The sequence below is a fragment of the Agelaius phoeniceus genome, chromosome 1 (genome assembly GCF_051311805.1).
Source record: "Agelaius phoeniceus isolate bAgePho1 chromosome 1, bAgePho1.hap1, whole genome shotgun sequence".
Lineage (NCBI taxonomy): Eukaryota > Metazoa > Chordata > Aves > Passeriformes > Icteridae > Agelaius > Agelaius phoeniceus.
Genome location: NC_135265.1, coordinates 39730057 through 39743968, shown reverse-complemented (window position 1 = coordinate 39743968; position 13912 = coordinate 39730057). Strand labels below are relative to the sequence as shown.

The 13912-nt window shown below is 41.2% G+C and overlaps 1 protein-coding gene across 7 annotated transcripts in view; it reads right to left on the bottom strand.

The window, feature by feature from the left end:
• Positions 1–13912, bottom strand: part of RARB (retinoic acid receptor beta) — a 320712-nt gene that overhangs the window by 181570 nt on the left and 125230 nt on the right. For all 7 annotated transcript variants that reach the window (XM_077176831.1, XM_077176829.1, XM_077176826.1 and 4 more), the window contains one exon: positions 9942–10442. In XM_077176831.1, the coding sequence (XP_077032946.1) occupies positions 9942–10119 (178 nt within the window). In that variant the 5' untranslated portion in view covers positions 10120–10442. The remainder of the gene's footprint in view (positions 1–9941; positions 10443–13912) is intronic.

Here is a 13912-nt window from a genome sequence, read left to right as displayed (position 1 = left end):
GCGCAGGAAACTGCACTGCATTTTCCACTGACAGGGACCTGATTGTGAGGACAGCACTCGGGCTGTTGGCTTGGATGTTTCAATCTTAAAAGGGAGCCAAGTTTTTTCTCCCTCAAATACAGTTGCAGAGTTTGTTAGAGCCCAGAGGCTTTTGGGCAGAATCTCTGGTAACAGCTGCAGGCTGCTCAGAGCAGCCTTAGGACACCACCTTTCTTCCCTGGAGCATTCAGTACTGGTAAAGAATGTCTTTCTTCTTATTTTTAAAAACAGAGAGGAAAAAGTGATGCTATTACAGCTGTATTTAAAGGACTTTTGGCATTTCTTTCATTAAAACTAACTATTAGGTATTTTTAAAAAATGACTGGAAAAAACATCATGGGTTGTAAAAGGTTCTAGTTAGGTATGTTGTGTTATGAAGCCTTGAAATACACCTGAAAACTTTTAACTTTGAGAAATGAGAACTGCATAAGCCTACATTTTGCCTCCCTCCCATTATCTCAGAAATTATACTCCCCCATTACTGTAAATATCAAAATACATCTTTAGTAAAAGCCAGCTTTTGAAAAGCATCTTAGGTCTTAAATTTAAAGAGTGAATGCAATCTGCTCTTACTGCTCTAGCTGAGAGATCAAGGCCTTAGTTTTTAAGAGTCAACTACATAATTTTTACACATACAGGAAAAAAAATATCTCCAGCTGTGACCACAGGCAGAGTCTTCACAGCACTCGCAGGAGCTGTGTGGTCATGCTGGGGTCTGAATCCACCCATAGAAAGGATGAGGAAATCCATCCTAAAAGGATGAGGTAAGTATTTTTCTGAGTTTTCCACAGTATTTCTGGGTTTTTCTCTGCCCATCTTAATTTCTTGCAGTTCACATTTCTAAAAAAAAAGTTATCAGCCTTAGTACAAGTCTCAGATTGAAACATGAAGTTCAGGAAAGCTAGTGCTGAGGTTAAATCAAATTCAACTGGGCTTCGGCACTAAAAATAGCAAAGACAAAGCTGACAAAGGTCTACCTGCAGGTCCACACTATTGAGTGCATGAATTACCTGACTTCCATCTTAACTGAAGCTGTAAGCAAGTGTGTTATCTAACAGCATGCTGAGCCCATGGATATCTCAGAGTACTCCAAAAGCAGAAGCACATTCCCTAGAGACATGGTGCATCACAAGCCTCCAGACCCATCTCTCCTCTTCTGCTCTATCCTCCCAAAAATGCCTAACCAAACTCTTCCATCACCTGAACTCAGCATTTCTCCCCCAGATGCTCCCAGCAGACAGTCATGACTTTCAGCCCCTCTCCCAGACACCTTGAACTATGGGATGAAAATCATGCTCAAAAACCTTTTGCTCCTCTGGCATAACTGAAGTACTTACACCTATGAAGTGTGTTTTTGTAGGCACCTAAACATCCTTGTGGGCTTTCTTGAGAAGTAAGGACCACCATAAAATTGTGGAGCTAAGCCAAAGGCACATTGCCTTTGTCCATCCTTCCCCAATATGGAGGAATGGCCACACAGGGACTTCCAGCGCCTCTCCAGCACTTCCCCTCCTTCAAAACCCAAATTCCCAGACAAAACACACACCTTGCTACCAACACACTTCCCCTGACTCAGACCAAGAAGAATCAAACACACAGGGAAGATGCTGGGCATGTTGCTTGCTGCACAACCTCGGGGTACTCAGATACAGCTGTCGGGAGCTCAGCAGGCCAACCCTGGTGAGACCCGCTATATTTAGGGTATGACTGCTTTCTAAAAATGCATTATCTAGACAAAACAGTTGTGTATCTCAGGGATGCAGGTTCTGGTTTTCTGAATATTTCTGATATTTACTCTGACATTTCCTCTGAGTGTGTGTGTGGTGTTTTGAAAGGAAAAGAGTTTTCTGTTGCTTAAGGCCAGTCCTTCCTGTTTGTTAGTTTATACCAAACCTAAGTTTTGACATGAATAAAATTGTTGCTTCAAGTCTGATTTCAAACATGTGGTAAAGGCAAATCTAACAATTTTATGAGATGTAGTTACTTTTGTAGAGGGTGAGTTTGCCCTAGGGAATTTCCCCTGACTAGATTTATCACAAGTTTTTTGAACCAGATAATTTTGTTTGATAGCACATCTGGCAGCATCATAAAATCTTGACGTCCCAAGCTATTACACAGGAATTACTTTTGTAAATCATTTATGAATATTACTGATGTAGGCCTATTCTGGGCAGTAAGAAAGGAAACAGAGCACTGAAGGACAAAGGAAGGGAAAAAGGATTCCCTTCCCTTTCAGGGCTCATCAGATAGGGTGGGTATTTATCATTTTAAATGGGAAGCATGTTGTCATTGATACAGCTGAAAAGTCCACATAACACAATTTGTTCCCCATATTCCCTAAATAGGCAAAAAGGGAAGATATTCTACCTGAGGAAAACCATAAATTGATTCCTCCTGAAGACAAATCTGTCCCTGTCTAAATCTTAAATAAGACTATTATTTAATAAGACAATTAAACACCACATTTCGCTAAAACCATAGTAAACACAAACTCACAATTCAAGTAGACTAAAGGAGGAAAGTTTTACAGAGGCCAGCACTGAGACAAAATAAAGGGCCCATTTTACCTCACAAAAAACCTCCTGGTATTAACAAAATCCCCCCCAATCCACACAGTGACCTGCCTTTTGAACACAGCAACATGACTGAATGGAAACTTTCCACATAGCTAAAATGACACGATTAGCTGCTGAGCATATGCCTTCAGAAAGAAAGCTGGCAAAGCAAAAGCTTATGTTGACTTTTAGTACCATGAACTATCACACTGTTAGCAATTTCAGAAGATTGCACCTATCGATTTGGATTGGAAACACATCAGACAGTGAAATAACTCTGGGTGCTGCCACCTTGCCAAACCCAAAGCCTGGCATTACATTCCTTTTGAACATGGATGGAGGAACTGACACCAAACACACCATCACTAGGTGGAAGGGCAACAGAGGAGTCACCCCAAATAAACCAACAACGGGGAGCTACAACAAGCCCCTCACCCTTCATTCCTGACATCCCCACTACTGGGAACTACTGGGTGTTGTTTTTGTTGAGCCAGAGCAGAGGAGAAGGTCATCTGCAATACTCCACAGAAATATATTTCCAGCCTTAGGTAAGAAGGCTTTTTGTTGGGGATTTTTGGGGAATTTCCCTGCTTTGGGGCCCATAAGGAGGGAAAGAGCAGTTCTCAGACAGCTCCTATTTGACTTCCAAACACCAGGCTCCCTCAGACCACAGCATGTCAACGAGGGATGCACAGAGCCATTACAGAGCACATGCCAGTATTGCACCACATGCTTTCCCTGCCAGAGCAGAAAATTTCTAAATTTGGCTTCCTCCCAGGAAGCAAATTCCTGTCCATACACACCCAGACTGATTTCTCACAGATGAACATGCTGCCCACTGAAATCTGAAGTGGGCTGCATCCACAGGGTGCTGAGGACCCACCCTGGCAGGGCAGTGGTGTGGCAGGATTCACCAGCTGCATTGAGAAGAGAGGAGCTCCTGGTTTATTTGAAAGTGCCAATACTGAAAAAGAAGCTCTAACATGAAAAAGCAAGTTTAAATTTTTGATAGTTTCAGATCAACTAGAATCCAAAAATGACAATGTAACACAGTTTCAATAAGGAAAGCATGGATGGTTTCAAGCTACACAAAGATCTCCACCAGGAAAACAATCCACATGACACAGAGGAAGAACTGAAAAGAAATGGTGGTTTCCAGGGTCATGAGTGGTATCTGCAGGGTATCATCTGGACTCCTTAGACTTGACAGCATGAGGCAACATTGGCTGTGGCTAAGAAATCTGAGATTCATGTTCTGTTTACCCCCCTCTTTCTGAATGCAAACACATGTTCTGTCTTTCCAATAACGATGGACAACACATGCACCGAGTAGGTACATTGAAAGTCATCTGTTAATTGCAGATACATGTAAATGACCACACAGCAAGCTTTCCCAGGGAGACAGGACTGGAAAAAAGGGAGGCAGTTACACTAGGATTAGATGCTGTGGGAAAAAAACTCGAACAACAGAATCAAACAAGGTTGATTCATGAATTTTTTTTTTTCCTAATTCAATATAACTATTATAATACTATTTTAGATAATTCCAGAATGTCAAAGAGTGATGAGGAGGGGTTTTTTCAGTCCATTACAGATAGCACTTGCCTCAGTAACTATGCCAATGGAAGAAAATCCATCATGTACTAACCATACTCCAATCTCCAACAGGAATATTCCCCATTTTGCGAAGTAAAGTGAGATGTGGGAGTCCTTGACCTTCTGAGTAATTAAGGGAAACAGAGACATTCTTGTTTTTATTAGAGACACACTAAACTATTTGAAAATAATTTGAATAGCTGGAGAATTAGTGTATTTGCCTGCTCATGAGTAGTGCAGATAGTTTAGAGTTCTCTTGGGGACAACACATCGTAATGAATATCTGCTATTCATATTTAATGCAATCTGCCAAAGAGTGCTTTTGGGAGGACTTTCTGTGTCAATATAATGATTAACAACAGGACTGGAAAAGTAAATGAATTCCTGCAACGGGTGGGGCTGGCAAAAATATCTTGCAGTACTATACCAGTAACACTGGATTTAACTGTACTTTTTTAATGATACCAGTAGAAAATCCATTTCCCAGGGAGGGAAAAAAATCTTTAAGATGAAGTTCAAGTAGTAAATAATTGCATTAATAGAAGGAAAAACAATTCCAGCAGAAAACAATGCCCAAAACAGCAATCTGCCTGTCCTGAGCATGTCTGAAAAGCCTGATATGTAATACTGACTAATAAATAAAATAATTAGTATTTACATAGCACAACCAGAAATAATATTGTAGGTGCTTCCTTGTCTACCTCTTTGAGTTCCTCAGATGATCTTACTTTCCAAACATTTCCATACATTTTCTCATATTTCGGAGACTTACATAAAACAGAATATAAAGTCTTTTATTCTTTACTATACACTTTTAAAACACCCCAGACAGAAAAGAATGGAAAAGCTTGGCTAAAATACAATGAGTGACCGTAATATGGAATTTTCTCCATGGCATCCCAACAGTCCTCTAAATAACACATGCAGATTACTTTTTTCCAAGTTATGTGGATGAAGCAACCTTACTGAGTTTATATAAATTCCAGGACATTCTTGTATCAGACTGACTGCTCTTCCCTGCCCCTTATCAAGCTACTCCTATTCCTCCCTTGCAATAAATGGAAAGGGGGATTCCAAGAATTCGAAGGCTCATGCTGGCAGCCTGAGGAACAAAATGTGGGGCAGAATATGGGGGTAGAATATGGGGTAGAATATGGGGTAGAATATGGGGGTGCTCCCACCAAATGCCATGGGCTACACAAATCACCTTGTTCAAGCAAATGTTCAATCCAAGCAGAAAGGGAACAACTGCCAAAAAAAGTGTTTTATTATTTAGTGGCTCCCAGTGTGGTTATTGTCCAGACCCTTTTTTAATTTGGTCTAGGAAACACTCAGGGATTCCTTTCATCACAGCATTAGCTCAGATTAAGCTTTTTCCTCCAGCTCACACCAACTGGCTTTGTTATGTAGTGGTATTTAGCCATGTTAAACTAATTCTGTAAAACTCATTCTGGTGAAGTTATGTTACAGGAACCAGTCTTGAAAGATACTCTACAAACAACCAGCAGGGCTTCATCTTCCCCACGCTGATATTTGCTTGTGAAACTGCAACATCGCTGTGTGCCTTGCAGTCCCATCAGCCATAACATAAAGCAGCACTTTCCTCACCAGTTTTCAACTCCTTGGATATACCACAATGATCTGTGCAGCTTTTACATACCATCCTTCTCAAATTTCAGGTGGTCATTCTCTTATTAAGGATGTTTTCTTGGAGTTTCGGATTTTTTGTAAGACTGATTTTTATAACTAATACTTTTCCAGAAATTAAAATGTGTCACTACAGCCACACAACAAATGTTTTATAAAGAATGTAGACCCTTCTAAAGCTGGTATCCTCACGTTGTGACATTTGCCTTACTGACCCCTGGCAGCAGCATTAGGTCTCATGATGGCCAGATGGGCCCTGACCCTTCTTCCAGGGCTGATGGAGAGCAATGCCACTCAGAAACAGGAATTGCCTGTGTGACTGCTACTCACCTGAACCTAAGGTGGGTTTACTTTAATAAAATAACAAGTAACAATATTTGCCCATATTTATTAATTTAATTTATTAATTTATTAATTTAATAAATAAATTATTTCACGAGTCTTCTATGATTTTCCTATTGCAAACACGTCAGGCTCTGCAGGACTTTTGCCCATTTCTTGTAGCTGCTCTGAGTCTGGCAAAGAACCAAAGCCTCTTGGTCTACGAGAGACTGGCACACGACCCAAAAAGCACAGGAATGCCTCCAGTCCTGCCTTCTCCCACCATTTCTAAATGAGCTAAGCAGCAAGCTCCTGAAACCATCTCTGCTGTGAAGAAGAAACTCCTCATTAATTAATGCAGCCAGGGAGGCCTGTGTGGCACCTGATGTCAAGAGTGAGGATGTGTGCTGCGTGCTGCACGGGGTAACACGGGGCAGGTAAATCAATGGGGCTCACAGAGTGACGACCTGCTTGGCCCTGCTCTTGTTCGGTGCTCATGCAGCGCTCACGTACCCATAAAAGTGGGTTTGCTCATCCTCTGACCCCTCCAGCACTGTGACCACACCTCCAATTATTAAGTATTTTGCACTATGTATCTCAGGATAAAAGCAGAAGCCGAGTCACAGGTCACAAAGGCAACAGCATTATTAACATCAATGAAACTAAATCACTCCATTCTGAGCATTTATGGCAAGGGCCTCGTGCTCACACAATTCATGTGTCTAAGATGTACTGTTCTCTGTTTTGTGGGACTGGAGATACCTGCCCCAACTGTAGGTTAAGATAACTTAATGAAACTTGATATAAAGTTATTCTGCCATCATTAAAAGTGTATAACCAAGACAGAACAAAATAAAACAAGGCACTAACACAGAAGCTCAAATGGCACTAACTTTGAACAAAAGCTGTTGAACAGCATTGTTTTATAAAGATTAAAGAGATCTTTATAACATTCCTGTTATGTAAAGTCATTTCTATTGGATTTTAATGAATGAAAAGAATCTGGAAGATAAATAGTACAATAGCTTCAAGCATACAAAGAGCACTAGTTTGGCCAACCTATAATTTTTTCCAGTCTTTTCAAGAGAGTTCCATATTATTACACCAGACAGTATAAATTCTAACTTTAATAGAGACTATCAATCATACTGGCTTTGGCCTATGGGTGGCTTCATTGGGAAAACAAACAAATAAACAAACAAAATCTACAATGGAGAGTAGAACCCTAAAATACAACCCAAAGCTCAACCTGCATGCTTCCAAGAACTTGTCTCTATAATTCCAGTGATATAAACCTCAAGTTCCAGAATCAGAAGTCTACAGACAGAGTGCTGACAGTACAGGTATGAAAACAGAGTAGTACAAACCAGAAGAGTCATCCTGCAATGGACTATGTCTCAAAACCAATTCTCATTCAAGGCACCCTCCTTCCTATCTTGCCAATTTTAGCTGGTATTTGCAAACATTATTGTCTTGAGCTATGCACAACAGCTGCCAGGCTTTTCTGCTCAGCCACAGAGAGCCAGTGCTGCAAAGCACCTCCACAAAAATACTGACCTGAAAATGCTGGGACCAGGCCATAAAGACACAAACCCCAAGATTTAGAGGTAGCCACTTATTTTGCATATTGACAGAAATTCATACTAAGCAGTACTTTTCTGAAAGGCTGAGCACTGACTGGTTTATTAATCATTAATAATGCATCAGCAACACAGTCTTAATTCCACAGGAATAATTCACAGAAAAGAAAAACTCGACATTGCTGATCATATAACTTTGGTATTTACCAATCTATGCCTCAGAAAATGTTCCCATTTACTAATAAAACTATTTCTTCAACAGGTGAGTATTCCTGAAGTAGTGCAGGATAAATTCAGGATGGTAAACTGATAATCAACCAGGATATTTTCTGATAGGATTGGAAAATTGAAGTTACTTGTAGACCTTCTGACTGTTTTGCTTTTCATCTCCAAGAAGACAAACACCCTGCAATAGAACAGGGCAAATAAAAACCTGATCTAATTATACTTCTTTGCTTATGTGACTGGATGAAAACTGTCCACATAAATGGGAAGAAAAACAAAACAGAAACAAAAACAAAAAAAAAAAAAGAAGAAGAAAAAAAAAGAAAAAAACCACCAAACCCACTAATTTACTTCAAGACTGCCCAGCATTCCAGTATGTGTATATGAGATGTGAAGCCAGAATTACTATCAAGCAGCACAAAACCTGCAATTTTTACTCTTTGGAAGTACTGTCTTCACTGTGATTTTCCATTTAAATTTGGAGCTGAAACTCTGTGAGATTTCTGTTGAAAGATGCATCAGGAAAACTGCTATAACAAATCTCCTTTTCCTTTAGCAGAAAATGCATTGTTCCACACATGTGCTGTTTAGTCAAGACTTCTCATATCCAACAGTCACAGTAATGCATTTAGACAAGCATCTTCAACAACAAACTGATCTGCAAAGCTGTATATATCTGGGTTTCCTGGATGATAAATACATCAGTCATCCACTGCAAAGACCTCCAGAGACGTATCTTTTCTAAGTGATCCTACTTAGAAAGTTTATACCTGAGACAGCTTTGTTTGGAGCCACTTAAACACATATAAAACTAAGACCAAGAAGAAAGCATGCTTGTCATAAGGCAAAGAAAAAAACTTTCCTTAGCTAATACACTCAGCAGTGCTGCATGTAGAACTATCCTAGTTTTGGCTGGGAGTGTAACTTTCTTCCTAGAAGCAGGTAGAGTGCTGTGGTTTTGGGATAGAGTGTGAGAATAATGTTGACAACACCAACTAAAGCATCGCTGTGTTAAGTAGTGTTTACTCTAAGTCAAGGGCTTCTCCGTTTTCCCTGCTCTACCAGTGAGGATGTGCACAAGGAGCTGGGAGGGAGCACAGCCAGGACAGCTGACCCAAACAGGCCCAAGGGATACTCCAAGAGGTAAAATGCCATCCCCAGTACATAAAGAGGTGAGGGGAGAGTTGGCCATTGGTTGCTCATGGACTGGCTGGGCATCTGTCAGCAGTGGTGAGCAACTGTAGTGAGCATCTCTGGTCTCTCCTGGGTTTTACTTCTCTCCCTCTTTTTGTTGCCTCCCTTTTGATGACAACTGTTCTTATATCCCATTTCAATATTAAATTGTTCTTATCTCAAACTGTGGGTTTTACCTTTTTTCCCCCCTTGATACTCTTCCTCATCCCACTGTGGGGGAAAGGAGATGTGAGACAGCAGCTGTGCAATAGTTGGTTGCTATCTGGGGTTAAACCACAACAGAAACTCAACCACAGACTCAAGGGCTCATTCTGCAGCCACTGGCAGCTCACAGACACCAGCTGTCCACTGGGCTGCCCTTCAGAAGCTGCACATGAAGAAAAGAGCTACTTACGGAAGAAAACTAAAGCAGTATTAATAACTGTGCAACTTCAGAGGATTCTATATTGAGGAATCATCACCATTCATCATTACAAAAAGGTCAGGTTTTTTTTAAAAGCAACACTGGATTCTGCAGCTAGTATACTAATGCAGGATATACCAAAATGCATAGCAGGTTTTGTCACTCTTGGCTTCCATAGCTTTGGCATGCCCTACAGTTGCCTGTTTATTTTTATAAAAAAAAGAAGTGAAAATGGTATTTCAAAACAAATGCATGCTCTTTGCCCAAGTCAAATACATCATAGATGAACAACTGCAACCACTCCTGATAAAATTTCAGAATGAACACGATCATTATTAGAGGAGAGCTGGTCAATAAAAGGTATTAATACCAAGCACTTACTTGCAGGTGATGGGGTGCTGCATCCACTAGTTGGTGGGTGACTCTGGAGTCCATGGAGGGAAGGTAGTGACAGTCCACCAATGACTGGAGGAAAAAGTAAGGGATATGGTGCTGCTGGATAGTGAGTCATATGTCCATTCACGGCCGGTACGGGACATGTGCGGCTGCTGGTTGTCATGTTAACACCTCACAGGGGACAGGTATCACGTTGCATCACTCCAGGCCAGCAAACTGGATACTTCAAATTATGAATGACAAGGGCTGTCAAGCCTGAAGGTACAGCTTAAGCTGGATTGCGTGATGATGAAAAGGTAATTCACTATATCAGGTCCATCCTATATTTCATCGCTGCTTCCTACTCTTCTGTCTTCTAGGACATCCTTGCTCTGCAGACTGTGGTTAGAGAGTCTTCTTACTCTGGTATCAGGGTGCAGTTCAGTTGCCTTTACAAATATTTCTCTGGGAGCACAGCTGGTCTCTACAGATGCATACTGACACAGTCTGGGGGAAGAAAACAATATATTGATTAAAATATACATAGCTTTTAAATGTGAACATAGAAGACTCTTTTTCTCATTGTTATTTTTGCTGAGTTACAATTTATTTATCAGTGTCCCACAAGGTCAGCTCATGTAAAACTCTCACCCTATTACTGAAGCTAACAGCAGAACACCCATTGAGTTGATTTCCCTGCACAATGTGCAACACCAAAAGCTACTTCTGGTGCGACGCAGTCTTGTGAAAACTGCCAGATTTAAAACCAATGCATCAATAATTACCTGAAATATTAATGCTGGGAGAGAAAAATAATCAACTTCTGAAAAATTTCCCTGTGTATGAAAGCTTCCAGTGTCCCCCTAAAAGCTACAGAAGGATTGGCACTGAGGGGGCTGTCAACTCACTTCAGTGCCATGGCTCAGGCAGGACACTGAGACACACGTCTGAGGGCAATTTTGGGTTGGACTGTTAAAGCAGTAATTGCTTTAATAAATGACTGTTTTCACAAAGAATACTTAGTTTATTATCCCTTAGGAGACACCTCACTAATGATTTTCTATTTTTTTTTTCTTTTGAGGGGTAGGGGAAACCGCCCAAACAAAGAAGCACCCATTATTTCATCATCTGGTGAGTGAGTGGCGTGAGTCAATACCATGCAATACACTGCTCCTGTGCTCTGCTAGGAAACTCGCTTGTTCTCATGACACCATCTTCAAAGTCATCCAGAGCTCCACACACCTTCCTCAGTATTTCACCCAAACAGCTGCCACCTTTGAAGGGGTCCTCCTTTTTTCAGGCTCTGTACCAAAAGCCTCAGGCTGAGAACAGGAATATCACTTCTTGTGATATTCCCACAAAATCTGCCCCGCCATAGCAGTTCAAATCTACGTACAGCAAATGGCTGGTGGCCTCTGAACCAACCTGCTGGTGCAACACCAGAAAGTGCTGCTTACTGGTGTCTTGAGAGATACAGTACTGGGAAGGCTGCAACCACTTCCATATTGCAAACACTGCTCCTGTAGCTACTCATGCAGTGCTCCAGGCAAAAGCCAGTGAGTGCTGCAGCCGGCTCCTGAGCTCACCCTGCACAAGGAGTTTACTCATCTCCTCCAACACATACTGTAGGAGGAAGTAGGAGCCACATAGCAAACTCAGCCACCCAAAAGTAAGGCAGTCCACGGCTGAGTAAAGCTTTGTTTCCTGAGACAATGTACTACACTCTTGCATCTGCCACAGTCAGTGATCAGTAACCACATCCACCGCTATATAGCACTTTTATCTGTAATTCTTTGAAATTATAGCCTGAAACCAAAAGCAAGAGGATTTTGGGGTGGGAAAACAAAGGAGCGGTGAAATGATGTGTCAAGGTCACAAAGCAAAACTGCCGCCAGAGGAGGAAAACTGTGACAACGCAGTACTGACTATCACTGCTGCTGCTCAGTGCACCAGTTGTCGGTAAGAATTCAAATGAGCAAGGAGAAAAAAAGAAAAAAACCCAACTTGGATGCACATGTTTGCCTGTCAGAGAGCAGCAGAGTGTTTCTCCTCTGTGTGGAATACCAGCAAAGGTTACCAGCTGTGCATGTTGTCAGACAGCAGCTTCTGCTGAGTGCAGCCTGCTTGGGGATAACTGAAATGTAGCTTGTAAGTATTTGATAACTGTGTAAATTATGCACAAAATGCCTTTAATGCTAATGGATGCAAACATATGCAGAGATGAGGCTGCAAGAAGGGGATACAGAAAGTGGAGGCACAGTTGCTGGCCAAGATGAGCTCGAGGACCACATGCCTGGAGACCAGTGAAACCAGGCAGATCTTTTGAGGGAGCCCCAGCAGCTAAAATACATTGACTCACTAACAACACAAAATGAGATGAACCATCACTGGTGCCTGCTTTACCTGGCTAAGACTTTATGAAGCTTAAGAGACAAGGAAAGTCAAGTATCAAAGGAACACGCAAAGTTTTATAAAGCAATTCCACAAAAGCCGGCAAAAATACCACACTTTTAAGCGTTTGGAAAAAAAAAAGAACAAGAGAGGGATGCTGATGAATACCAGCCCTAAAAATGTGTGCATTAAATTAAACACAGAACAAGGTCATCTATTTTTAAATGATGTAGGGCTCTGGAAACAAAATTCATCTTATAAAACTATCTAACACCTTCAATTATATTTCTATTAGCCAGAAAAATGCAGAGCTCATCATAAGTTAAAAACGTTCCCAGAACCACATCAGATATATATTCATATTTAAGTCAAAAGTATTGAGAAAAAAGCAACTCCTTCAGGACAGAGGGGGAAAAAAGCATTCAGGAAAACTCTTTGGTCAGTTCTTCATTACTGAAGGAACATGATCTGTGATGGAGTGGTGATGACAGAACACAGCAATGTTATAGCTCCAGTATACAAATACATATAATTAACAGTGCCAAAACTAGGTTATAATCATATAGTTTTGTGTCCTTATAATTTTACATGAGGTGTAATTATAAACTGGAAATACTACATGAAAGTAAGTTTTTCTTGTGTCACTCAAAAATCACCTTCCTTTCACCACTCACGGCCAGAAATTTCCTGCAGATAGCTGTGCTGGAGATAAGCCTTGAGAACTTCTTCCTCTTCAGAGTCCTTCAGAAATTTACTTTCCATAGGCAGAGAGAGAAGACAGTGTAAAAGTCATGATACTCTAAACACTCCAATCTGTGTCCCTTGGGAGCATCAGGTTGTTCACATGGCAGAACATCTATGCAATGGTCAAGGAGCAAATTGTAGGCAGATTAGCTACCAATCAGCAGCTCCAGCTTCTTGTAAAGAAGCAAATGCCACTCATTCTATGGTTTCCAAGGAATTTCAAGTTCCTTGAAATGCTATCAGAGATTACAGACCCATCACCTTCATACTGCCCAGCAGAGGACATCCCAAAGTAGAAACTGCTGCAGAACAGGAAACCCAACAATCAGCTTCCCCATTCACACCAGTTCCATGGCACAACTCCCATGACACATTTCACTAATGTATCACCAGATGGACACATTCATACCCCTGAACCTAGCACTGGACATCAGCCACAGATGTCTAGGCTGCATGCAATTCCAAGGTGAAAACACCTCTTTTGCCTAACTAAACCTGTACCATAGCTCAAAACACTGTATGGGTGTCAGCTTTGTGAGGGAGATTTTCCTTTGTTGTCTTTTGCTATGGTAAATACCCATAGCAACAGCATGGATTTCTGCCCTGGAGGCAGAAGGCAACATTTTCAGAAAATGGCTGTGACCAAGGGACTTCAGAGGATCTCCTCAGCATACAATGAAAATCCTCTTCCATAGGCTTCTCCTTAGTGACTGTTCCTGAGTACAAGGCCCCTAGTACAAGCAGTATGGAAAAGGATCATACAGAAAAGTTCCTTTGAATGTTCACCAAGAGATGATCACACTGCGCACTACTTTGCATTGAACAGCGGCCAATGACTTTTC